The sequence below is a fragment of the Salminus brasiliensis genome, chromosome 1 (genome assembly GCF_030463535.1).
Source record: "Salminus brasiliensis chromosome 1, fSalBra1.hap2, whole genome shotgun sequence".
In the NCBI taxonomy this organism is placed as follows: Eukaryota; Metazoa; Chordata; class Actinopteri; order Characiformes; family Bryconidae; genus Salminus; species Salminus brasiliensis.
This window is the reverse complement of record NC_132878.1, coordinates 76106408-76134404: the sequence shown is the minus strand read 5'-3', so window position 1 is coordinate 76134404 and position 27997 is coordinate 76106408. Positions and strand designations below refer to the sequence as shown.

The 27997-nt window shown below is 38.5% G+C and overlaps 4 protein-coding genes across 5 annotated transcripts; all 4 read left to right on the top strand.

Moving 5' to 3' along the window:
* The first annotated feature begins 15 nt into the window (after positions 1-15).
* Positions 16-10242, top strand: acot9.1 (acyl-CoA thioesterase 9, tandem duplicate 1). 2 transcript variants are annotated; one of them, XM_072689266.1, is made up of 16 exons: positions 16-133; positions 383-471; positions 1461-1487; positions 3106-3151; positions 3480-3650; positions 4594-4631; positions 4731-4814; positions 4928-5031; positions 5375-5448; positions 5529-5596; positions 6360-6471; positions 6657-6747; positions 6916-7001; positions 7096-7183; positions 7998-8148; positions 8253-10242. In XM_072689266.1, the coding sequence occupies exons 1-16, from the start codon at positions 120-122 to the stop codon at positions 8309-8311; spliced, it is 1302 nt and encodes a 433-aa protein (XP_072545367.1). In that variant the 5' UTR covers positions 16-119; the 3' UTR covers positions 8312-10242. The 2 variants fall into 2 exon arrangements, with proteins under 2 accessions (XP_072545367.1, XP_072545375.1); XM_072689274.1 differs by lacking the exon at positions 1461-1487.
* A 221-nt stretch (positions 10243-10463) lies between these two features.
* On the top strand, positions 10464-14228 carry abhd10b (abhydrolase domain containing 10, depalmitoylase b). The gene is made up of 5 exons (XM_072657804.1): positions 10464-10560; positions 12391-12574; positions 12792-12903; positions 13253-13390; positions 13504-14228. Exons 1-5 carry the CDS (start codon positions 10467-10469, stop codon positions 13843-13845), a joined length of 870 nt encoding a protein of 289 aa, XP_072513905.1. The 5' UTR covers positions 10464-10466; the 3' UTR covers positions 13846-14228.
* Positions 14229-18507: 4279 nt separating this feature from the next.
* Positions 18508-22124, top strand: tagln3b (transgelin 3b). Its single transcript, XM_072657790.1, has 5 exons — positions 18508-18579; positions 19144-19358; positions 20027-20201; positions 21189-21291; positions 21443-22124. The coding sequence occupies exons 2-5, from the start codon at positions 19179-19181 to the stop codon at positions 21582-21584; spliced, it is 600 nt and encodes a 199-aa protein (XP_072513891.1). The 5' UTR covers positions 18508-18579; positions 19144-19178; the 3' UTR covers positions 21585-22124.
* Positions 22125-23600: 1476 nt separating this feature from the next.
* On the top strand, positions 23601-26560 carry c1qtnf9 (C1q and TNF related 9). The gene is made up of 3 exons (XM_072657784.1): positions 23601-23878; positions 24140-24202; positions 25398-26560. Exons 1-3 carry the CDS (start codon positions 23683-23685, stop codon positions 26180-26182), a joined length of 1044 nt encoding a protein of 347 aa, XP_072513885.1. The 5' UTR covers positions 23601-23682; the 3' UTR covers positions 26183-26560.
* Positions 26561-27997: the final 1437 nt, after the last annotated feature.

The window sequence follows — 27997 nt, the reverse complement described above, 5'->3', positions numbered from 1 at the left end:
CAGATGCCAGGAAGCGTTCAGTGCTGTCCCAGGCTGTGGTGTGGTCTTACAGAATAGGGCAAATTAAATCAGTTGATCGTTCCTAACGTGTAGCCCTAAACCAAACACAGGAGGACAAAATGTTGTCACACAGGTAAGAACTCTTGTGTCTGTGCTCTGTTATTTCTTGTTAACCTCTTGCACGTGGTGGAATTGTAGACATAGGAATGTAATGGGAGGCTTGCTAGTGAGCTAACAGCTGATCCCAGATGAAGATGGTTGAAAATAGGCATCTATTCATGTTCATTTACTGTAGCTGTTGCATTAAACAGCATCTCACTATACAAACCTTTAACTTAAACCAGTTTGATGCTGATTTCTTGGCCATCTGTGATTTGTTCAGGGTCCTGAAGAGAGCTACATCACTGACATCCAGAGCGTTTTCTGTAGGTCCAGTCTGCCTACAAGGGAAGGCTCCTGATATGGCTGAAGGTATCTGGACACACTCATCTATAATCAGAGCAAAGGCTCCTCTTCTGTATATTGTGTGCATAAATATCCCCAGGCTACAGGCATCTTTAATTTATATTTAAAGAAATGGTTTAGGAAAAATCTAATTTGTGCAGTTTTCTTTATTAGGAACTTCACTTTACTACGAGCAGACACACACAGGACAGTCTCACAGGACAGTCAGATTGCATGAATGACCACTGTTCTGCCATTACTATTATATTTAACTCTGTAAATTTTTATTACATTTAACCCCTTAATGCAGAAAGGCTTATTACACACTAATGTGTATTATTAAGGAACTACAGGGACTTATGTACAAACTGGTGGGGCTATTCTTGATATCATATGACAGTAACACTTTTGGCCAGCCAGCGGGCCATAGGTTGTTTAAGGGGTTTAATTCTACTATATTATCTTATTCTATAGAACAGACATATGTCCCCCTTTTTCCTCTGTGATAACATCATAGAAATCTGTATAACTCAAAGTCCTTTCCTTTGAATTCAGTGTCTTAAGCTCCATGGTCCTTATAGCTCCAGTGCAAAGCCTTGCACACTAAATGTGTCTTGGCTGGTGGGCACAATTGTACACATTTGATTTTATCCCTGAACCATTCCTTTATATTCCCTGATGTCCCTTTTCAGTAATTCAGCTGTTTAGTTGGAGCTCTAGCATGAAATCCTTGCCTGAACTAGATCCTCAATTTTAGGCCATGAAAATTAATTGTATGTAGAAAACGTAGACACAGTAATCTGTACAACTCTTTAAAATCATTGGTTCTTTATTCCACTGCTTGTAGAGTGCTTGATCATTAGCTGGTTAATCGAATCAAGTATAATACAGTCGAAGCACTGAACTTTGCACGGCAGGTGCCCCCTGCACTGGAATAAAGAACTGTTGGTTTATAGTGACGGTAAATTGCTACATTACTGTTATATGATTCTTGACTCAGATATGTGTCTCCACAGGAAACTCACACTTGCTTGTGACCAATGGTGTGTTGTCGGTAAAATAAAATACAGTCTAACTTGCCTGTCTTCATTTTTGCTCTTAATTAACTCTGGAGGCTTAGGACTAGAACTAAAAACCATCCTGGTTTCTATTTTTGCATGCAGCTTCATTAACAAAACAAATCTGTCTTTTTAAACTGCTCTTATTTTTTATATACAGCCCTGTTGTATATAACCTCTCAAAATGCATTGTGTACACTATGTGGCTTTCGCAAACATCCCTTTTTCCTGCCAATAAAATTTCATTCCTGCTCCTAAAGCTCTGTCAGTTTACGCGATCAGATTATTAAAATGACAAATTTGATGACTGATGAGCCAAAACATTAAGACTACGTGTAGTAGAAGCAAATAGTTGATTATCTTATTACAACTGTGCATGTCAAGGTCTGGCATGTATGTTCGACGTTAACCGATCAGTTGGTTTGCATTGTTGATGTTGTAAATGCTGGAGAAATGGCCAGGCATGAAGAGTGGCAAGTGCCTGATTACTATGGCTAGATGACTGAGTCAGATCATCTCCAAAATGGCAAGGCTTTTTGGTGGCTAAGTGGTCAAGTGGTCATTGGTCTGAAGGGGGACAAATCAAAATTGGGCACCTAGGGCTCATCAAAGTGCGAAGGCAACAAACACTATCACATCTGGAAGGAACAGAAAGGCAACTGTGGTATAAGACTCTGAAGTGGTTAACGATGGTTAGGGGAGGAATACCTCACAACATGCTGTGTAGTTGCAGACCAGACAGAGTCCCCATGCTAACCCCTGTCCACTGTTGGTGCTTACAGTGGGCATACAATTGAATTTGGAGCACTGGAGGAAGGTTGTCTGGTCTGATAGATCCTGTGTTCTTTTCCATCACTTGGTGTAAAAGGATGGCCTGGTATGCATGTAGCGTTTATCTGTGAGATGCTTTGAATCTGGGTAAGATCTATGGTGGATTCACCTTGCAACTGACAGGAGTTAAAGGATCTGCTTGAATGTCTTGGTGCCAGAAACCACAGGGCACATTCAGAGGTCTTGTAGAGTGATCGGTTTTGGTTGCATGCAGATGACCATCAGCATATCAGGCAGGTGGTCTTTATATTTTGGCTCGTCTGTATTCCGGCATTTCCACTTGCCTATCTCTTTGTCATATCATCTCAATTGTGCAGTTCCTTAAAGACATTGGGATTTTCTAGAATATCTTCCTTAATGGCAATCACCAAATTTGATTTTTAGCCAAGGCTAATAGCAAATATAGCAAATCCTTATAATTTTCTTTATGTACTTTAATATCAATATAAACATTGTGTGAAAAATTCATGCTGACCTGACCAGTGAAAATGTTCTGTAATTACTTGTAAGAATGTACCATTTTGGAGATTTGGTTTTGTTACACCAGTGGTGGTGTTTAGTAGGCCGCAGCCAGTGGGTAAAAGTGACATTATAAAAAATTAGACAAAGTATCAATATCTTGGAGTGTCCATGGCATTTACACTGCTTAAGGCTGGTTGAGATGATATGGTATTCTTTGGCATGCAGCTCTTCTATAACAGTAGGTCTTTAATAATGCCTTTCACTTTTACGAGATTAACGTTTATTTTTTTGCGTCCATTCTTTTGTACAGTACGCAACAGGCTGAGGCAGATTGTTGGAGCATCAACTAACTGGAAGTAAGCATCACAGTCTTTGTGAGCTGTAGTGCAGGAACATGCTGTTTTATGATCATATTCTCATAAGAACGACAACATTCAACCAAGAAAAGCTAACACAATGTAACACATAGATCAAGGGTTAGTGTCCCAGACCCAGATTAAGGCTAATAAATGATTTCATGCAATATAGTGCAACGACAGGGTTAATCCATGTCTGGGAAATTGACAATAAAAGATGTTCGCTGTACCGACAGTTTAAATATGCATGTGAAGAAAAATACATGTAAAGTGGAGTAACTGAGTGGAACACTGTGAGTGTAATGTTATGCTATGTTTTGATCATCAGAGATCACCAGCAGGCGATGGCGGATAGAGCATCACTGAGTGCGCACCTCGCTAGCAGTCAGAGCGAACTGCCCGCAAAGAGGATGAAGGACAGCGAGATTGAGGTGCACCTTCCTCTGGGCACACAGCCCTCGCTCAGAGAGAAATACCTCAACTACCACAACAGTGTCAGGTACCACCAGAACACATTCCATCTGACCTGCAGTATGGCGAACATTAAAAAGCGTTCAATTCAGCCCTTTCTGTCACCTAAAGACAGCAAATCTGAAATTGCTGTTACACTTCCACACAGCGATCTATTTGCAAGTAAAACATGGTGTCAGGGAGTATCTATGAGCTATCTGAGCTTTTTCTCTTGATGATAGGTGGGAGAGATTAAAGGTAAATGGTAACTGTTGTTGGTTAACATTATGCTGGTGCATATTTTAAAGACAGCAAGAGTCATTACATTCAGAGTTTCTTAAATAATTGCCCCCCTCCCCACACATTCCAGAAATGACCTCATATTTCCGGGGAAAAGCTTCTTCATGGATTTTGGAACATTGCTGTGAGGATTTCTTTGCATTCAGCCACATTAAATTTAGTGAGGTCAGACACTGATATTAAATGACTAGTTCTGACAATTGAGCTCATCTCAAAGCTCCATCACTCCTGCGGACACAGTGACACTGCTTCACAGTCCAGTGTTTGAGGGGGAGGGTAGATGTTTGCCAATGTTTGGCATTGGGCATGTTGATCTTAGGCTCACATGCAAAGAATGACATTTTATTGACAATACTTTTCTGTGGAGATTATACAAACTGTTCGACATCAGTCCACCCTAAAGTAGCTACATTTTCTAGTCAAGAAAGGATAACCCAGTTGACACACTTGCAAGGCCAACACCTGTCTGGACCCAGTGCTTATCTTGGGATCATCAATATTTTCACTTTTTGCCATATAACTCTAATCGTACAGTGAGCATAGGAGCATATTTATCTTTTTTTTTATACCTCATGTGTACCTTGATGATATTTAAAAAAACCCAATTACATTATGTATAAATATATATTGCTTATATATAAATATACACTAATATATTATATATTGCTTATACATTTGTTTTTTCCTGATAGGTTTGGTCGAATTTTGGAAGACCTTGATAGTTTAGCAGGTAATAATCTTTAATTAAGGACAATATCACAGGATCACACATATTTATTTACAGTCTTATGTGCTTCTGCCACATGTTTAATCATGCTTATTTCTATAGTACTCATCTGTTACTCCCACACATGGAACAAAGAGCTAGCGAGATCTCCACTGTCTATCGTCACAGCCCTGGTGGACAAGATTGGTATTAATCATTTGATCCATTTGACATTATTTTGTGTTGGTAAAAATGTTGAAAAACATTTTATTATCTTGTATATTTCTGGTATGCTCACTCATATTGATATTGATTCCTAGACATGAGAAAGAACATAATCTACCCGGACTGTGACATCAAGTTCACAGGTCATGTGACATGGGTGGGCAAGTCCTCAATTGAAGCCAAGATGCACATGACTCAGGTATCAAATCTGCACAATGTTGTTGATTAATCACTATCATGATATTAGCAGTACTTGTATCACAGAGGTCTGTAATACGCTAACCGTGCAGGACAGTTAACTCTTTAAACCCTGTAGATAGGCCCACCCTTCAGTTCTTTACCCTTATATTAGCATTAACATTGACAGACCCTAAAATACAACCCTGTGGTATCCAGCTAAATATGAATGACTGTTATCAAATGATTCATATTATTCTCTGCATTTTGATTATTAACAACATAATACATCCAGGGTTAAAAAGGTGCTGCTCTTTAATGTCAGCAAACATTAACCATTCATGTTAATCCTGTCTGTGTCACAGTTCCATGATGGGGCGTACAGTCCTGTGTTGGATGCTACATTTGTGATGGTGGCTCGAGATCCAGAGAACAAAAGGTACGTCAGAGCATTTTAACAGATAAATTCCATATGTTGCTTAGTTGGTGAATGCTGAAATATGCTGTTTTCAATTTAAGGGCAGCATTTGTAAACCCTCTGCAGCTAGAGGGGCCAGAAGAGGAGAAGATTTTTCAGCAAGGAGAGCGTAAGAGCTGAATTTATAATTTATGTTATATTTGAGATGTCCAGTTTCTTTTGGGCTTTACTTTTTCTGCTTTTTGTTAATGAGGTAGTGTTTATTGTCCAAATAAGCTTGTGGTTATCGTTGGTAGTTACTGTGCCATGTTTCAAGTTCTTATTGTTGACAGTATTTGTTTAAGATAATAAAATCACTGAAAATCCTGTACTTTCCCCCCTAGTTGCATTATTAAGTAATTTTGACTAAAAAGACGTCAAATATGATGTCGACGGTGATCCACAATCTGACCACTGATGAATAGGTTAGAGCAGTGGTTCTCAACTGGTCTTCAGTAGAGCAAAAATGTGGACTTTCTGGCACAGTCTCTGAGGACTGTTTTGACAATGACAACACATCTACTCAACTACTGCAGTTGTCAGCCATTTATGTGGCAGCAGTTCAGTGAATAAAATAATAATAATAATAATAATAATAATAATAAAATGATACAGGCCAGCAGCTTCAGCTAATGTTCACAAAAATATCAGAATGGGGGAAGATGTGATCTCAGTGATTTTTAGGGTGACATTATTGTTGCTGCTAAAAAGGCTGGGTTGAGTATTTCTACAACTGACCCAGTATTACCATAGTGCTTAGTCATAGATATCAAAATACCAGATATAACTGTGCTTTGTAAGTTACTTTTATTATTGAAGGTATGAAAATGCATAGAATTTGTTTCAATCCCTGAAACCAAATATATTGATAACAAATATGATGTTTCTGTTAGTTAACAAGAAAAGACGCGTGGACTTGAGCACAGCCTCTTTGCTAAAGGTGGCACCCACAGCTGACGAGAGGAAAATCATCCACAGCATGTTCCTCAACACTCTCGACACAAAGTAAAATTTGTACAAAAACACAATACAAAACACACGCACACAATAAACACACAATGAAGCCACAATAGCTAATTTCATATTTTTGTTTGTCCTCTATATATATATATATATATATACTGTATCATAATTAATTACTCAGCCATACTGTTGTTGATGCTTGCCATATGTTATTCTTTGCCATGTAGAACAGTAAGCTTCCGGAGTCGAATCCTTCCTCCTAACTCTGTGTGGATGGAGGATGCTAAAATGAAGGGTCTGGAGATATGCCATCCACAGGTGGGGTAAAAATCTACTGAAAATCTCTGGGTGAATAAAGAGAATAAAATGAAAGTCAGTTTGATAATAATGAATGACAGCTGACACTTAAAGAAAAGTACATCACACAAACTACTCTTTTAAGGTTTTGTTGACATGTAGGTTAATGCATGTGTGTTCACAATACAGGAACGGAACATCTTCAATCGTATATTTGGTGGTTTCCTGATGAGGAAGGCGTATGAGCTGGGTTGGGCCAACGCCTGTGCATTTGCGTAAGAGACTGCTCTTTAAAATATGGCATTTTCATACTTCTTAACTTGTTAACGAGAATTAAATGTAATTTTTGTGTTACTGCATTCATCACAGTGGCTGTAGACCGAGTCTAGTAGCCGTGGATGATATCCTTTTCCAGAGGCCAGTGGAGATCGGCTCCCTGCTGTTGCTGTCTTCACAGGTAGAAGCTGACATGTACATAGCAACAGTAAAGTCTGTTGAAATCAATATGAACTCACCAGGATTAGCAGTCAGCTGACCTATTCTTATTTTGCTTGATTTATATCTAATATGACATTTACATGCTACGATAAGGCAGCCAAGGACACACATGCTGCATTTGAAGGCTGTTCATGCAATCATACACAATCACACATAGACGCACACAACTGACACACTGAATCTGGACCTTATAACAATAGGCACATCCGCTTGCCCTGTTTACATGTGTTTGTTTAGGTACTACATTGCAGTTTATTTTATTTTATTTATATATTTATATTATATATCTGCCCACTCCACTATGCTAAAACACTGCGAAGAGACCCAACTAAGTACATGGGGTCCATGAAAACTGGGCCTCCTAAAACCTTAAAAACCCCTCATACAATCTACCTATTCATAATGCATCACATCCATGGTAGTCATTTTCATATGGATCCTTCACAACCTGCAACATGATGTCTTCATAACTCTAAAATACATGGATCAGACATAACAGTGATATAACATAACCACTGATGGATAAAATGAATTACATTGATTATCTCGTTACAGTGGCACCTTGAGAGTATCATCCAAAGACAACATATCAATAGTGAATAAACAAGCAGATTACATTGTCATTTTTATTTATTGAAAGCATCATTTTCATTATTTGGTTTTGCACTGGTGCCCATACGATCATGATTATGCCACTGACTGGTGCCTCCCCACTGTAACGTTGTTGTTATACACACACAGTGCATTGTGGTATTGTGTTTTTTTTTTGTCAGGTGTGTTACACGGAGGGGGAGTACGTCCAGGTTAGAGTGCACACCGAGGTGCTTGACCCCCTTACCCGACAACATAGCACAACCAACGTCTTTCACTTCACCTTCAGAGTAGAGAAAGCTGTTCCAGCTGTTGTGCCACAGAGCTACGGAGGTGAGAGCTTTCTCTTTTACAGTCCACCAGGCTGTTAACATTTATTATAATGAAGGACAGTGAGATTTACATTGTGTTTTATGTCTGCTTTTGTACCTCTGTAGAGTCCATGCTCTACCTGGATGGGAAAAGACACTTTAATGAGACAGTGAAGGGCCAGTGAAGACAATGAGATCTGACCATAAAAGAAGATTCCTGGCGAAGCATCGCAATGCAGTATAACACATCTCATCATATGAAAACCTTGCAAATTTGCCTTTCGCAGTTTTGATACTTTCACAGAAATTGAAAACTGACAAGGCCCTTCAAATACAGTTTTGTGGCTGTGGGGGATGAATAAGAGCCCCTGTTAGCTGGTTGATTAGGTCAGATAGTGCCATTAAAGAAAATAATGAATGTTTTGGGGAAAGAGGATGTTGGTACAGGACGGTTTTGATGTTTGTGTGTGAGAGCACACAATATTCTCACAATATTCTTAATATTCTCTGTAATATATGCTAGCTTTCAAAGGTTTGGAATCACTATTTTCAGTAATATAAATCAGATTCAGACAAATGTATAAAATGCTAATAAAATATGCTAATCCTACGTGCTAACTCGTTTTAGCACCTTTTCAAATATCAAACATAACAGTTAATCAGAGTTATTAAAAGTACATTAGAAGTGTAATAATAAACATATAATGAACAGTGCTGTCTAAATTAAAAAGGAAGCTAAATAACCTGGATCGTGAAGTAGACATGTACAACGATGCTGCTGTCATATCAGCACTGTTATGTGATGTTTAGAATTGACTAGAATATTGCAGGGTGTATTTTTTAACCAGAAGGGCAAAATGTGATGCTGGACTACTGCTCTAAAATATTTTTGACATGCAAATGCATTTTTAACCCTGTGGAAATAAATATAAAAAAAATATATATTTCTATGTGATTTTGGTCAAGGTGGAAATAGTCCCACATTTCATAAATATTTATAAATATTTATTTATCAGTATTTGCAAATGTGTTCTTGACCAATATCATTAATCAGTTATCTGTCATCTGCATCCATGAAATGAAGTTATACTATAATACTATAATAATTATTTAACAAGTTATTAAAAAATTAAGTAATAATTGCTTAGCATCCGCTTCTTGTTTTCAGAGTGCTGTTATGACATTGGTTGAAACATCCAAAAAATATCTATTGTGAAATCTATTTTTTTTATTAACTCCAAACCTTTGAATGCTAATGTATATATTTTGTCAAATATCTGACTTATTTCTGACATATACATTTTATATACATAGTTTAATTTTAAAAGTATTTATGGATAGCGGTAGTTACTGGAGCTACAAAAAAGGATGGTGAAGAGGATTTACTATAGTTCTTTGAATTTAGTTAATCTCTGACACTGTTTTTTGGGTTTTTTTTTGTTGTTGTTGTTTTTATGTATTCTTTTGTCAGTGGATTTACTGCAGTACAAAACAGTACTGAATATTTAACCACACCGTCCAAAGGCCTTCAGTCTTTTCTGTTTTGTTTTGATAGGATCTATGTTCTAAAACTCTCAGTTTTAGCTCATGCAGCAGTGTTTTGCGTGAATCATTGTTGTTTTTTGGTGAATTTTTCGCCATTTGCACATTTTCCAGCTGACAACAGTTCTCACAACTGACAGTAGTTCTCAGAGCGGGCAAATCAGAACAAGATTAGTTTTTTCTTATTATTATAATATGAATTTAATACTTGCAATAAATCATCACTGTCAGACAAAGACCTTGTATATTATTTTTTATTTTTTGACATAATGTAAAACTGACACGTGTGCTTTAGAACATTTCACATTTTCATGATGAATGGATAAATAGAATGCTTCAAAATGTCTTGAAATAAAAGCTTTTTATAGTGACTTTAATTGAAAGTTGAGAATGTTTGTTTTCTTCTGTTTTAAAGTTGCCATTGTGGAGATGCAAGGTTTTTGTTTGACAACAATATGTATGATTTTATTACTAACTGGTTATTACATTTATATATAATATATAAATATGAGAGAGGGCTATACCAAATGTTGCATGACTGAATATAATGAATGCATTTCTTTTTGTTAAATATTTATCCATTTAAAAAAAAAAACTGTCAGCAGCTTTTAATAAAGTTTTATCAGAAGGTATTTTACTGTGTTCATCACTGAGTGTTAAGTAGGGCTACTACAATGTGTATGGTATGTTCTAGTTACTATGAGGGATTTTTTAATGTCAGGCAACCTGACAGGATTCCTCCTCAATACATGGCAACCTATGAAGTCTCGCGATATTTCCGCGGTGGGCAGCAGCAGTATGGCAGCAGCAGTGCTGACACACTGGCGGAGAGGACTTTTTCAGGCTGTAGGTAATGGAGCACACGGGCTTCTTTCCCCGGCGTTTCTCCAAGGTGAGTAAAAGCTCGTTGAAAGTTGCTGTACGTAACAGTGAGGGGTTGTCTGTTATATTCGCTACAGAAATCAGCCTATAAGAGGGGGTGTGGCAGGAAAGGCCAACTGCTAGCCCCTGTTGCACTCAGGGACACTACACGCTGCTGGTTGATCAGAAAATGCTGTATGTTTTAGTCTTAATGTTGTCACAGTGTAGTTTACATTCTGCTCGGGTGGTTTCTATGGGAAATATTAATTAATAATTAGTATCACACAGTAATTAGTATCAGACAGTATCACGGTTTGTACTAATTATTGTGTTAAATAAATATAGTGATACATCCAATATATAACCAACAACCTTTCCTTGCAAATCTTTAGATACAGTAATAAAAAAAAATCTTTAGATAATAGTAATAATACTTCATAATTCATAATATCAAAATCTCTATGTTACACTCCTGTAGGACTGTCTTCTAGTACTCTATAATACACATGTAGTATTCTGTAGTAATCTTTAACACTAGTTTTAATAGGTTACTATTTAATGATTTATCTTTTTCTGCTCCTCTACTGTTTCTGTAAAAAAACAAAGAAAAAAAAACATTATCTAAGACCAGACTTGTGCTTCATAAGATTCATTCAATGTTTACAAAAACAGCATTTGGCTGAAGCTCTGGGTGATTTACAGTTGAATCGTGTTCTGCAGGTGGACAGGGACCTTTTTGGTGTGTTGTGGTGAGCTAGGGACTCAAAGCCTGGTCTGCCATGCGGACGACAGTTTGTTACTCATTAAACTACTTTCCATCCATTGTAATTAAGAAAAAAGTAGGAATAATAATATGTTTTCATATTATGATAGGTTACATGACAGTGTGACAAGATGCCTTTTTGGTCTTGGATACCACCAGTACTTATAGAACACTCATTTTAACATTCATTAACATTCATATTAACTGTCGTTGCCACAAAGCAGCCTTACAGGAATTCTGTAATAGGACAGAAATCAAAAACAGATCATTAAAGCATGAACATAAACACCCCTGGTGATCAAGCCAAAGGTGACAGTGGCAATGAAAAACGACCTCAGGGCTGGAGGAAGAAGCCCTGAGAGGACCCATCCTAATCTGGTCAATACTACTTCAGAATTATTGATAGAAAGTCTTTGTACCACCATATAAGACTCTTTATTTCTGCTCAGGTGTGCTGATATACATATAACATTATTTAATTCATATAGTCATAACAGGGGACGGTAGGAATAATGAAATTGCGGGTAAAAGGGGAGCCCAGTGGTCAGTCTTCCATCAGAGTCAGGGCAGCATTTAACTCATAGAGGGTAAAGAAACTGGATAATTGGATTTATGGGAAACAGAGGATGTGAACTTTTATTGAAATTAAAAGGACAGCGACAGAAGGTAATACTGACACGAGAGCACCCAGAAACAGGGTCCTTCTGCTTCATCGTCCAGACGCTTGAAAAAAGCTTAACTCATTAATGTCTGTTGGTCCATCAGTTTGATCCGTTTGTTCTCTGAGCTTGAGCACAGAATTATCATCATGAGACTACTGATTTTTAACTAAATTAAAGATATGAGAGTTGTATGGTGTAACAAAACGCTATAACCTTTCGAACTAGTGCAAAGGTACAAAGGTACTGTTAGATGTTCTTTCAAGCTATAGCTTTACTAACTTTAATTACTTCAGACAAGTCAGAACAAGTACTGTGGAATTTTTCTTTATGGAAATTTTAGCTGTCAGACATAAATGAGTTATTATGACTTTTAAAGATGTATGGCTTTTTTTATACCAACTGTATCTGAACAATTATGCATTCTTATGGGATCCAGGGGTCAGACAGAAGTCCAGCATACAGTACATATCGAGGCCAGACTTACCGAAGCTTGCTTATCAGAGAATAAAGGGGAAGAGTCCTGGTGTGGTGTTCCTGCCTGGATATGGCTCAAGTATGGCTGGAGAGAAAGCAGTAGCGTTACAGGACTTCTGCAAGTCATTAGGCCATTCCTATCTGAGGTAAACACACTTTTTTGTAAAGGGTTTGTATTTCGTCCACTCACCATCAATATTCCCTTCACAACATGTTGAACAATATCATGTTAAAAATATCCAGCTACAGGTTTTGTATACTGAAAAAATGAGTGAATTAAAAATGCAGTGAATGGAATTTTGTAATCACCAGTTGACCTGAATGTTGATGTAGGATGTTAATCAGCTTGTGTGGTTTGTATAGGTTTGATTACACAGGCCACGGAGCTTCCGAAGGCACTTTCTCAGAGGGAACTATTGGAACCTGGAAGAAGGATGTTCTTTTTATGTTAGATGAAGTTGCTGAAGGACCTCAGGTGAAATAAAATACATTGTATATATAACAAAAAAAAGTATTTTCCAGTTCTGTCAGGTAATGTTACCCTTAATGGCCACCTGAGGTCACCACTGTGCCTGTAGTTACAACAAACTACTGAAGTAACTTTCAGTGAACTTGAATTGACTATTGAGGAAATGAATTAATGAATTTATCTAAAAATAAATTATATATGTTTTTTATCACTGCTTCACTTTTTTTTTGTATATGCATTTCATATATAGCAGTATATGCTGTATGTAGCAGTAAAGTGTCATAGGCCTTTCCCTTGTTTCACAGCTCTGACAGTATAAAATAATCAGTAAGGTTCTCCCTGCTGTTTGTTGCAGATCTTGGTCGGCTCTAGCATGGGCGGCTGGCTAATGTTACTTGCTGCTATTGCTCGACCTGAGAAGACGAAAGCTTTGGTGGGCATTTCGACAGCAGCTGATCATTTTGTTACAGCCTTTAAGTCACTGCCTCTGGAGGTAAGGAGCAGATCAATACACCAGGAACCCACATGAAATACAACACAGGGTGGCCGTAACACAGAGATTATACCCTGAAACCTAAACTATTTCTTGTGTTCTCTGTGCATCAGGCAAGGAAGGAGTTCGAAGAGAAGGGCATGTGGACAGTCCCGACAAAAAGCAATGAAGAGGGCATCTACAGCGTGAGTATGGACTTCCTGAAGGAAGCAGAGAACCACTGCATCCTGCAGAGCCCCATCCCTATCACCTGCCCGGTGCGCCTCATCCACGGCCTAAAGGATGAGGATGTGCCCTGGCACATCTCCATGCAAGTGGCTGAGCGCGTGCTGAGCACCGACGTGGACATTATCCTCCGACGTCACGGCCAGCACCGCATGGCTGAGAAGGATGACATCAAGCTGATGGTCTACACCATCGATGACCTCATAGACAAGCTGACCACCCTGGTGTGAGCTAAAAATAATGCTTTATCGCCATTCTGCCTGGTTCTGACCCTTTTGGCCCTGGTTCGTTTTGCCAAAACCTTCTCTGTCTATCTGTACTCCGGTTTGCTGCAAAGATAAGATGGTTGAAGGGAAAGCAGTCAGGCCTAAAAGAACAACAAACCTTAAAACCCTGGTTCCCTGGTGCCTTCACAGTGTTTTTTTCTGTTTTTCTTTTTCTTTTCTTTTTTTTTTACTTGTTTATGTTTACTTTTCAGTGCTGTGTAGCTCAGCCCTTTGAAAAAGCTGCTCCATTTTGACAGAAGTGATATCCTAGTCTGTTATCACATTATGTTGGTGTATTGTGCCTTTTTAACCACACTATGTTATGGGAATAAAGCCTCTTTATATCACTTTCTTGTTAATGGTTTCTTTTTTGCTTACTTTCTACATATTGACAGACCTCATTGAATTAGATACACAAATATGCACACTGTTGCTATTGGGCAAAAACCTTGTATTTCTGTTTTTGATAGTTTGATGATGAATGAGTCACATGAATGATGATGAATTGATCACTTCATGATAAATGGACAAATAGAAATGCTTTTTTCCCCATTGACTTCCATTGAAAGTTAAGAAAAAAATATTTTCTTCACCTGTAAGGTTGCCACTTGAGATTATTTTTGTGGATAAATTGTGGATAATATTTGTGGTGTCTGCACGTGATGATGGCATGGTCCAAACTAGCAAAACATTTTTTGGTTTGGGCACCACTCATCAGCACCCTGATAAGTGTCAGGGCTTGTAAACATTGTTTGTAGCCAGCTAAGAGTCTCAATTGGTCTTGTTTGGGGAAATTTTGTCCATTCCTACTTGCACAATGCGTCTAGTTATGTAAGATTACTGGGCCATCTTGCATGCACCAACGTCTATCCAAAGTTTTTGATTATGTTCAGGTCGAGAACTGTGTGAGGATCAAAACCTTAACCTTATACAGCAGGTAGTCCAATGTTTTAAGGTGTGTTTAGGGTCATTATCCTGCTGCAGAAGCTATTCTTGTTTGATCTTAATTTTTCTTGTCCACTTAAAGTATTTGCTATTGTTGTATATTGTTGCATAATGTTATTTTCATGAAATTCTGCACCATTTCCTTTCCAAACATACCTTTGCTCGTTGCAACAGGTCAATTTTAATTGAATCAGCCCACAGGACCAAAATGCGTCAAGACACGTCTGCACATTTTCCTCAAATATATTAAACAACACATAGCAAATAAGCCAGTCAATGTTGATTTAACCCTGATAGTGTCAATTTAACAGTGAGCTTAAAAATGAACTCTTACAGTGTTAAATTAACACTAACTGGTGATTTAGTTACAGTAGCTTGTTTGCTGTTATTTAATATACATTTTTGGAAAACATAAGTTAGTTTCCTGTACAGTAATTTGAGAAATGTCCCAACATTTGCATAAAATTGTGTATTTAAAAAAAGTATATATATATATATATATATATATATATATATATATATATATATATAAATATAAATACACACACAGCCCATATATACTTATTTTTACCCCCCATATGTACTTCACATTTTAATATTTTTTATAGTAATTAAATTTTATATATATATAGATATATAGATAGATAGATAGATAGATAGATCGATAGAGATATAGATATATAATAGTTTTAATGTTAGATATTTATTTGTTCTGTAGTGCTTTCTATAGGTTTATAAATGGCCAATAAACAGGCTCCCTGGGAAGGGATATAGAATGAATTTCTGCAATTTAACTAACCAACCATTCGCATCGGTTTACTAACACATACGTCATAGTTGACCTTCTGGTTTAATCTGCCCACACGCATCTGTGTGTATAATAGGAGTATTGGGCCACTTGCTCCAGGAATCAGTTGGCTGTTTATTAACATGTGATGTGGTTTGGAATGCGTCCAATAGGCCAGAGCTCGGTCCTCCAGCTGTGCTCTCACTCTCTAACTACCGATGTGACCTTTCAGTCGGTCACCAACGGCACACAATCACTCAGCTCTAAATTAGCGCAAGATTAATGCTGAAATGCACTCATTCCATTAAAGCACTCATACAGGAGAATGTTCGAGCACACACATTCAGTCTGCTACAAGCTACAGCGAGGTCATGCACCTCCTTCCCATTCATTTTCTTCATGGCTAAGAAGAGAACAGCATGAGCTTTCAACATAGTTTTTGTCATTAGAAAAGCTCTAATTGAGAGAATCAGATGAAAAAGTGCTTTTCATCTTTCATATATAGTGTCATACATTGTGGTACTGTGATGGGGAGATGCTGCAGCCTCTGTCTACAGCACTAATGTGTAATCTAATTGGGACAGGGCCTGGCTCCCCATTACTGATGCCGGCAAACATTAGAAACGACTGCTGTCATGTTTTTTGTTTTTTTTGTTTTTTTTACATTGTTCATACATCCCTCATGGTATTTCACAGCCCTAAAACTAGTCTCTGCCTTCATCATTTCCAAATACACTATATGTCCAAGGGTTTGTGGACATTCCTTCTAATAAATGCATTCAGCTACTTTAAATTGCACCCATTGCTGAAACAGACATGCAAATGCACATGCACAGCTTGTCGAGGCCCTGTAGAGAAGTATTGCCATTAGAATAGGACTCCCTATTGAACATAAACCTATTGACACCATGTCTAATGTCAGGCATGGACTAGAGGATGCATGCAATTAAAAAAAAAAACAGTAATACATGAGCAGATGTCCCAAAACATCGACCTACATAGTGTACATTTCAGCGTCAGATTATCTACATAAATCATTTAATTAACTACTGTTGCCTGAGTATGAAAATGCAGTATATGGGGCATATTATATAATAAGCTATGGACCAACAAAATAAAAAGATGTGTAGATGGATTATTATTTCTGTAAATCATGATATTGAAATTTCACCATCTTTCATTTTTTGAACAGCATCCAACATTATGCTGCCACCACCATACTTCACTGCTGGGATGATGTTTGTCAAAGAATTGGAAGTCTCTGCCCTAATCACAAACCTATAGCCTGTCACTTCCTACCAAACTTCTTTTTAGCCATCCTTTCATACAGGCCATATATATATATATATATATATATATATATATATATATATATATACCTTTTAATGTGACTGAATGGTGATCCTTCTGTGGTATCTTCATCAAGTCTTCATCTTGCGCTGATGGTCTGAGTTTATCTAGCCTCACAACGGAACCAGTTCTCAATTGGACATTGATTTAGCTTCTGTCTATCTTGTGCTTGTGTTATGTCTATAACTTTGTCTCTGATTTCCTTACAATGCTCTTTGGTCTTCATTTTCTTAGCGTTGCTTTAGATTTACAGTCTGACCAATGGCAATCAATGGTAACACATATTCTATCAAAACACTCATACTGACGTACATTTCTATGAGCACATGCTATGGCCAATGGCATTGATTTTTGTATTGATGTTTTTTATTATTTAAAGAAGGACTGCTGCCCTTTCCCATCCCCCTCCCTCACAGAAAATTTTACCTCAAACCAAGGGTACGTACAGCACTGGACAATTTGGTTACTCTAGTCATAACGTAAATACATTATACAGTTAAGCATTTCTGTTATTCCATCATTTCATGTATGTAGACTTCTAGGGGCTGCATAGTTATTTGCTGTAGTTAGTAGCTCAAGATAGAGTCTGTCCAGTAAAGTATGAAGCACGTAATATTTGCCACTATTAATCCAGCCAGACATATTTTCCAAGTCCTTTCCATGATGGGAAGCAGGTGTCACTCAGAGGGATTCAACTACCTTCACCCAAAAAAGCCCATGCTTTTGGGGAGTCAGATTTGGACAAATAGCTTAGTAAAGTAGGGATAGGAATTCAAACTCTTTAGGTATTTTACCCTGGGCATCAGATCTGCTTTGTGGCAGATTTTTATATCAATGAATTAATGATTAGAGTTATGGACAGACATCATCACAGTATCCCAGACTACCTGCCTTCTCGTCTGTGCCAGAGTACTACCCTATTCCTTTTGACTGCTATGTCTTTATAAAAACATGGGACATGCATTTGGCAGCCATGGCATTGTCCAAACCAAAAAAAAAAATACAATTTAGCCATTTACCTCTCCTTTTATAAAATTCTAGATGGCTACGTAGATAATGCAAGAAGTAACACTGCTAATACAACTGCTGGCACAAATAATATACCAGTACGAATATACATCGACCACCTCCTTACACACACACTAAATTAGTGTTCTCCATCCCTTCCTTCAGGTTGCATCCCCAACCCAAACCTGACACACCCTGTTCAGCAAAACAAGGTCTTCTAAAGGTGTATTAGGGTGTGGGATATATACTGTGTGGGCCGATACTGTATATCTCCAGGAGCAGGGATGGAGACCACTGGACTCAACAATATGATCCTTGATTGTTTTTATGTATTTCTAAACCAAAAGTAAACCGGCCAAATGCAAACACGTGGGTCATCACTTATCTAGCCGGGTCTGTCACACTGTCACATCAGCATGTCTCCTGAGACCACCCTGTGACGTGTCTCTACATAACGGCCCCTGTGAGCCACCAGAGAGCGCGTTTGAGCCCCGCCCCGCCCAGAGCTGCATGGATCCTTTACTTCAGCATCTTCAGGCTGCATACACTGAACAGAACACACATACACAGAGCAGCACAGCTAAGGACTCCAAACACATCTGCTAGAGGTAAGGCCTGTTTCATTGTACTTTATAGCACATAAGAGCTTGTTTATGTCTGTTGGCACATTTGAACTCTCTTGCATGTCTGTCGTCAGTTGGTTTACTACCAGTTACTATGCTTTTTTATTAATGAATGCATGCCTCTTGATCTCCATTACAAGGGGTAAAGCTAAATGAATGTGCTGCAGCACTTGGACATTCATATGTTTAAATGCTTTAGGTCAGTGGCTGGAATGGATGTGAACCACACCCTGTTCCGGCATACCAAAGTCACCTCGTCCTTCTATGAGAACAGCATTCATAACCATAAAAAAAAGCATATGTCATATCTTACTATACATATTATTTGGTTTAGTGTATATCATAAATTACTCACAAGTGTATTATATACTTTTAAAAATGCTGTGTTTTGTTGTGTCACATTTTGCGTTAAAAGTAACTGGACACAGAGAGTGTACTATTGCCTAATGTAAACTAATTTATGTTAAAAGCTAAAATAAAAAAAACCAGCAGGTATGAGTTTATAGCTATGAGCAGATGCTAATCTAGGTTTATGTCTTTCAATAATAGCCAACTTGGGAGTAATAAAGAAAAGCTGTAAGATCATGGCGAACAGAGGCCCCAGTTATGGACTGAGCCGTGAGGTGCAAGAGAAGATTGAGCAAAAATATGATGGCGAACTGGAGGTCCGGCTGGTGGACTGGATCATCGCACAGTGTGGAGGCAACCTGGAGAGACCACAGCCAGGAAAGCAGAACTTCCAAAACTGGCTCATGGATGGCACTGTGAGTTATCACACCAACCGTAATTCTACTCCAAATCACTTCTGCTTTTCTTTTACTAAAGAACCTTTTAATGGTTGGCACTTCAACCTTTTAAACCCTAGGTGTATTAGCGTGTTATTAATAATAATAACAGAAACTAGGTTATAGTTTTTGTTTTATGTTCTGGAGTCCCACAGGGTTCTATTACAGGGTTTATGAAACTGATTTAATCAGTTCATTCAGAAGGAACTGCAGTTATGAGGGTGAAGAACTAAAGTGGGGGAAAATGTTCAGGGTTTAAGAGTTAAAGAACATTTTTTGAAATGTGCAAGTTTAAAGAACATGAGGTAAAGGAATCCTACACACACAGCCAATAACTGTTAGAAACTTTTTTTTTAAAGGGCCCATTACCTAACAACCTAAGGGTCTTTTATATAATGTATCACTTTAACTTTAATGTGAATGGAATGTTTAACCATAGGTGGATAAATGTAAATGCTTTGGTTTGTGTGACATCACAAAAACTTGATTGTTTTCTGATTGATAACAGTGTTTACACAGTAACAAGGTTAACAGTGTTAACAGTGTGTTGGCCAAACACTAACCTCTACCTGTTGGAAGAAATACTTGATGCTCGACAAAATGTACTAATGTAGTCCTGTTCTCTGGCCTCTTGCTGCTCCCTACAGATCCTCTGTAGACTCATTAATAGTCTGTACCCGCGGGGTAAGGAGCCCATTAAGAAGATCCAAGAAACTCAGATGGCCTTTAAGCAGATGGAAAAAATCTCACAGTTCCTTGTGGCAGCTGAGGCTTATGGAGTCATCACCACAGACATCTTTCAGACTGTAGATTTATGGGAAGGTATAATAAAATGATACTACAACCACATCTTGCTAGACAGCGGTGTAAACAGTCAGTGTCCCCTTTATTATAAACACCTATATAGTACTTCCACTTCCTGACTTCTATATCAGCTCCTATAAGTTCTATGAGTAACTATATAGGTGTACAAGTACAGTCAGTGGCTTGTTTGTTTAGTCAGCAATCTAATTCATCACTGATCAGTTCCTGAGCGGATATTAGCACAGCAGTAACACAGCAGTAGTGGCATGTCCAAACAGACAATCCAAGTCCAATCCAAACAGTGATCTGAATGCGATTACACTCCCAGCTTTGGCCCCATTCACGCTCAGCTAAGAAATCTTTTACTAAGTTATGTAGTCCTGAAAAACAAAGAAATTCTTGAAATCTGTAGATTCAACATGTTAATCCCTCCTAATTAAATTCAATTAATCCCGACTGTAGCCGTGCACATGGCACCATCATGGAGTTTTGTAATATAAAAGTTGTATATAATGTTGATGATGGTAAGATCATATCGCAACTATCATAAAACAGGCACTGTATTAACTGCCATTTCATGTGATAACTTTCTGTGAGGCTTTTAGCTTTTAGAGGCATTACAGGGGTTTCAATCACCACTGCTGTGAACAAGTCTCAGTCGTTACAATTCTGTCTAATGTCACATTTAACATTAAACCACTAATCTGGGTCCAGTTTCCCAAAAGCATCTTAGTGTTAAGATCTTCTTAACTAGTAGAGAGAGTGTTTAGTGTGAGGCTCGCTTGAAGCTTAAAGTATTTGTGATGAGATGCTTTTGGAAACACAGCCCTGAATAACTAGATATATCAGAGATGTGGTCTGGGTTTCTAATAAAGTGCCCAGAGTGCAGTTTCCATTTGCTCATGCAATAGTATGTCAAGTCTTTCATTACTGATACTGATTGATATTTTTTGCAAATATTATGTTCTTGCTACAAGCAAAACATGTTGATTTCCTCAACTACAGGAAAGGACATGGCTGCTGTTCAGCGGACTCTAATGGCTCTGGGTAGCGTGGCTCTCACTAAGGATGATGGACATTACCGTGGGAACCGAGACTGGTTCCACAGGTGAGCAACTCTATTGTTTTTGAGTTTCTTAAGATGGGAAAATTCATGCTATGGTGCTAAATCCTGTCCGGTTAAACCTGTAAGCAGACTCTTCAAACCTCCCCTGTCATGTGAACTCTGAACCCTGAATTTCACTGATCTTCACTGACAGGAAGTCTCAGTCCAACCGGCGAGAGTTTTCTGAAGAGCAGCTACGGCAGGGTCAGAACCTGATTGGCCTGCAGATGGGCAGCAACCGTGGGGCATCCCAGGCTGGCATGACCGGGTATGGCATGCACCGCCAGATCATGTAAACCAGTCTCATGGCTGGCTCGAGAACCTGCCTCAAACACCCAGAAGACCTTAATTCCCCTCAGCCCCCGCCTGCACCGAGCAGAATCTACTTCAGTCATGGCGTTGATCCTTGAATGATGAGTCAGTAATGGAGGTAGAGCACTTTCAGCATCTGAGGCCAAGTCTATAGGCTAAAGTCTTGACAGTTTATATCTAAAATTCTTCATCATCAATAAATGATAAGCATGCTTTATGTGTGCCCTTTTGAATTTTCAATTTTAGTGTAACTTATATTTGTAATTTTCAAAAACCCTATACAATTTTATTTTATTTTATGTTCTGGGTCAATAACTACAGCTATATACAGTCAGTATTAAATCTTGTTATTGATATACATCATACAGCTTCTTTGTTGAAAAAGATCTGTATGTAGTTCCTTAATTATGATGCTGTGCCAACATCCCTGAAACACACAACGATGATGAGTTAATGGAACTGAACCTGGATATATAATATGCATTTATCTTGCGTGTGATTGTTTAAAGGCAAGTTTCATATGATGCACATTTCTTTGCTGATGTTGAATATGTGAAAATGTTAAATAAATTGGTTCGCTATCTCCAAAAGCCCATATCCTACATTTTATTCTGGTATTCTGGTATTTTATTCTTCCCCTGGGTTAAACTTTGTGTGGGTTTATAGACCAAGAACAGCATAATTCAGTTTTATATAATCAGTTTCCAACTTTTATTTATCTCCTATAATTAAACAGGCTGTGTTTGCTACTTTGCTTTACTGTGCTCTGTTCTGATTGGGCCTGTATTTGGCCTCTTACCTTCTAATAGCTGTAACATGAATAGGTGGAATAGGTTTTAGTGACATCATGATAATGATGAATACGAAACACCCTCTTTTTGAATTGAAAACATTTTGCAGCTTAGTGAATGGTACATTCGGTTTTCTATGATATGGGATCTTTAATGGACATTTACAATTTAGTAGCTACTGGACAGCACACAGATGAACACAAAGTTCCTCTGGCAGGGATCTAATCTTTGTTTATGGGCATGGCATTTAGATGGGAAAGGCCACTATTAATTGGAACACCATTATATATGGGGTCAACACAAACACATTTGAATGCATTAGCTATTGCCATTTACCACTGATGCAGAAATGAAATAGAGTAGTTAAACATGCATGAATTGTCCTGAGGTCTGTAATCTCTAGGATAGCATTGGAGTCCACTATGTATTTATTTGTGATCTATTAGTTATGATAATCATAAAACAGTCTAAATTGTTGATCACTAATCTAAAATGAAACACATCAACTGCCAGTATATGACATTAATGCTGCAGTTCACAATAATCTCAGCTCACAGTTTACAATATCAATATAGGCTACTGGATCAGTACAGGTGAGAGCATTTGGCTTTACATAAATTTTCTATTTAGCCAAATATTGGAAGATTTGTATGTCAGTGAAGTCATTTCATAGATTTCATGCTTCCAGGGCAGCTGTTATGGGGGAAAAATATTTTATTACAAAGGTGAGAAACTGTAATACAATATAACAGTATAGAAACTGTAAACAAAGTACAGCTGGAAACCCTGCTGCCATCACTTTACTGTAATTTTACAGTGTGGGCTGAATAATTATAACTATTTAAGCAAGATTCATTATATTTTTATGCAAGCCACCTGCATATCCCAAATACCAAACAACATATAAACTTTATTTCCTCCATAAACAGTGCAAATAACCGTATAGGTGGGGACAGTCACTAAAATATCTATGTTAAAAGAAAACACAAGCCAGATGTGTCCAAGCAGTTTGTTGCTCAGCGAGATGAATTTGCTCGGACATTCCTAGTTGATCATTACCTAAAACCTAATGTGCAAAGGACCTGCAACTTTAAGAAGGACACAGGTGATGTGTAACAAATATAGCTCAAATAAGTAACCTGTGTAACTGCTGCCTGGCCAATAGTCTTTCTTCTAAGATACCAGGAAATTGTCAGATTCTCAAGCTGCTGACACTTTTTAACATCCCCGCATTGTGCAAACAAAATAGTTTCTGAGCTGATTCTCCAGGACATTACTAGCTGTGCAGATCATGTTCTTTGCTGGATATTTTCCTATCCTCCTCCTAGTAGCACTGATTCATGCTGTAGAGCAGGAGGCTCCTAGAAAGCATGAAAAGAGTGATGGCTGTGTGTGTGGACACCCCGGAATACCTGGCAACCCTGGACACAATGGAATGCCAGGGCGCGATGGACGAGATGGGGCCAAAGGTGACAAGGGAGATCCAGGTGAGAAAAAGGCTAAGTTTGAGCTATTAAATCTGCCGGTCAGGTCACCTCTGAACCCAGGTGTAAGAAAAGTGTGAGGAAATTCCAGATGTATATGAAATTCCACTTAATATGCAGTTATTTAGAGGTCTACTGGTATCATTTGTATCTATGTATAATATATAACAACAACATTCTGATTTTGTACTTCTATACAGATGTCTTGCAAAAGAAAAAGTAATAATTGCATGATTTGAAGTGGCTATTTTTACATTTTCACAGGTGATGATAAAACATGTGGAGCAGAAAGAAGGGACGGACCAAAAGGAGACAAAGGAGAACCTGGTCAAATTTCTGATGCTTTTTGATCATTACATAATCTTTGGTTTTGTTAAAAAGTTTTAAAAGTTAAAAAAAGTATTTAGTCTAAGACTTGCTGTATGTATTTATTTGTGGTTATTACATATACTCTAAACAATACTAGCTATATAAGGTAGCTTACAGGAACACTGGCTGGGTTAAATGAACATTCAGCCAGAGATAGGAACTTTAGTTGACTAACACTCAGTTTGACTTTGACTGGACTCACCCTTTAACTGACTGACAACTTGTCTTAGACTTGAGCTAATTAGGTACCCTTAGTGCATGAATGAAACATTTTGTTTTGCTTACATTTGACATAATGTGTAATGTCGTTTTCCTGCAGCTCACAGTGGCAGTAGGTTGGATATGGCCTCAAATAACCGATTTTTATTTTTATAGAGAAAAACTTACCTGGACACAATGGCATGTCATGTCTGAAGGACAGAACAAAGTGTTAAATGCAGTGTTAAATAACAAAAGCAAAACAAAGGTTGGTTAGCATATATTTTCCATAGCAGGTATTCTAACTAATTTACCTACAGTTCACATCGAATCACATTCTTTAAACATAAAACATGCTGAATTAGCTATTATGCTAGCTATCATATGTGCCATTTTGATAATGTTTTTGACAACTCAAACATTTTGAATAGTTTTGCCTCTTTTAAAGAGTGAAAAACTGTACTTTCTTGGCATAATTAAAAAATGAGAGTTCATTATATGAAAGTGATATATTATGGACCTCAAACACTGTTGTGTCTTCCAGTTCAAAGATATGCTAGACCAGGCTAGGCTAGGCCATGTAATGTGGCTGTGGGCCATCTTGGTGACGTAAAATTGCCAAAAAAAAAAAGCAGAGTATTTCAAACGCTGTATTTACTCCATGTAGCAACTCACTTCTGTCCTCTAGACAAATTATTGTCCTATAATGAATGAAATTAATGAATTATTGATCTTGAACATGAGAGGTTTTAAGTTTTTACTTCTATAAAATGCAATGCCTGCAGCTAATGAGACAAATCTATGTAAAAGAGTCTAGTAAAGTTTGTCCCCTCTTTTCAAAGTAAGGGAATATTACTGTCCATTGTAATTGAAAGAGTATTTTTCTGGAGGCACACATTTTAAATTAAATATTTTTGTATTTTCAGCATGGCAAGATCTTTTGGTGTCTCTGCAGGTGTTCCAGGGATAGATGGGATCAAAGGGCGACGTGGAGAACATGGCGAGAGGGGCCCACCTGGTAAAATGGGACCCCAAGGCTTTCCAGGACCGCTTGGACTTAAAGGTGTGAAGGGAGACATGGGAATGGCGGGGCCACAGGGCATAAAAGGGGACGTAGGGCCTCAGGGACCTGAAGGGCCACAGGGAATCATTGGATATCAGGGAGCGAAAGGCTCACCGGGACCTATAGGGCCACCAGGTAGACCAGGCCCTAAAGGTGATCTGGGTCCTCCAGGTCACAAAGGCACCATTGGCTATCGTGGCGACAAAGGTTTAAAAGGAGAAACTGGTGAGCAAGGGCCTAAAGGAGACATGCCTGAAATACCCAAAAGTGCCTTTTCAGTTGGCTTGACTTCGCAAAGCAAACTACCGGCCACTAACGCTCCAATCCGCTTTGACAAAATCATCTACAACCGCCAGAATCATTATAACCAAGAGAGTGGTCGCTTCACCTGTGCTTTCACCGGAACTTATTACTTCACCTACCATATCACTGTTTTTTCGCGAAACGCCAGAGTGGCCCTCGTGAAGAACGGACAGAGTGTCATTCACACTATGGACACCTACCAGAACAGTGAGGACCAGGCTGCAGGAGGCACCGTCCTCTACCTGGAGACTGGAGACAAGGTGTGGCTTCAGGTGGTTGGAGGGCAGTTATATAATGGACTCTATGCAGATGAAGATGACGATACAACATTTTCTGGGTTCCTCATCTTTGCCGAGTCACAAAGCTCTTCATAATAATTAACACTATATTTACAAAAGAAAATGACTGTAACCATACATCTGATCAATGCATCGATTCTAAAAGCTACAGTGTAATTCTACTCACTTCGATGTACACAATAAGGGTTTGGCTCCAAAACAAATTAATATGATTTATATCATTATTTCCTCACCTGTGAAATTCCTGTGAAATACATTGTTGAGAGTGAGTTTTATACACACATATACAGTGATTTGCTGTCATTATTAGAGAAACATGATTGTGTGAACTAGGGGTTTAATTACAGTATATGTGTAATACCAGGATGCATTTAGACATGTCTAATGACAATGTTGGCTAACACATCCTGAGAAATTATGGAAACCATACTAATGTACAACCAATAATTCAATAAAACAGTTAACACATGCAATTCCTGATTGATTTGTTTAAATATTCAAAACCATCTATTTATCCTTTTTATTGTACTTTATTCACTGCTTTTCATTAACATTGCTGTGATTGGTGGGTGGAACACCAGGATTTGGGCAGTTTTCTGTCAAGCTCTGTCAGATTAGATGACGAGCATCTGTTAACTGACATTTTCAGGTCTCCCCCACAGATGTTTGATGAGGTTTAAACCAGGGCTTTGGCTAGGCCACTCAACGACTTTCAGAGACTTGCCCTGAAGCCACTCTAGAGTTTTAACAGTATTTTTCAGGTCAGTGAGTTGCAAAGTGAACTGTCTAGTCTTACGCTCTGAAGGAGGTCTTTTTCAATGATGTTCCTGTATTTGGTTGAATTCATCTGTTACTCAGTGTCTACCAGTCACCATGTCCCTTTCACTTCCATAGCATGACGCTGCCACCACCAGGTTCACCATAGGGAGGGTTTTAGCCAGGTGAAGTGCCTGTTTTTTGTCAGATATATTGCTTACTGCCCAAAGAGTTTCCTTTTTATCTAATCACACCAAATAATCTTCTTCCTTATGTTGCCAGACTCCACACGGGCTGTTATACACGTTTTACTCAATGGTGGCCTCTGTTTTGCCAATCTGCAATAAAGACCTCATTTATGGAGTGCTGGTCATCAGTCCAACAGGTTCTCCCATATCTGCACAGGACTTGTGGAGTTCTTCTAGAGTGACTGTTGGGTTCTTTCTTACCTCCCTGACCTAGGCCTCTCTTGTTTTTTCAATGGAAACTGGTCGTATTTGCTGGCACCCCAGGTAGTGGGTGTGTCACACAGCTCCCGGGGCATTGGGTTGTGGGTTTGATCTTAGCTCTAGTCACTGTCTGTGAGGAGGTTTGTGTGCTTCCCCCAGTCCGTGTGGGTTTTCTCCCCCTCCCAAAGAGACACGTGGTATGGCCATGCTCAATTGTCCTGGGTGTGAGTGTGTAAGTGAATGAGTTGTGTGTGGTACCGTTCAATGGACTAGAGCCCTGTCCAATGGATATTCCTGCCTTCTGTGCTTAATGATTCTGGGTAGGCTCTGAACCCACTGAGATCCTGTCCAGGGCAAAGCACATAAGAAGATGAATGAATGAATTAATGTTATTGTGGACAGGGGTTATTATGGTATTATGGTTATTATGGTTATTATGGAAAGGGGCCTGTAGTTGTGGGCTCTGGTCACTTTGTGGGTTTGGTGTGTTCTGATCATGCCCACCTCCCAAAAATACACACGGTAGGTAAACTGGCCATGCTAAATTGCCTCAGACGTCAATGTCTGTGAATGAATGTTTGTGTGTGGTACCCTGTTATGGACTGGTGCTCTGTCCAGGAGATATTGCTGCCTCGCGCCCAATGATCCTCCCGACCCACCACGACCCTGAGCAGTAAGAAATATA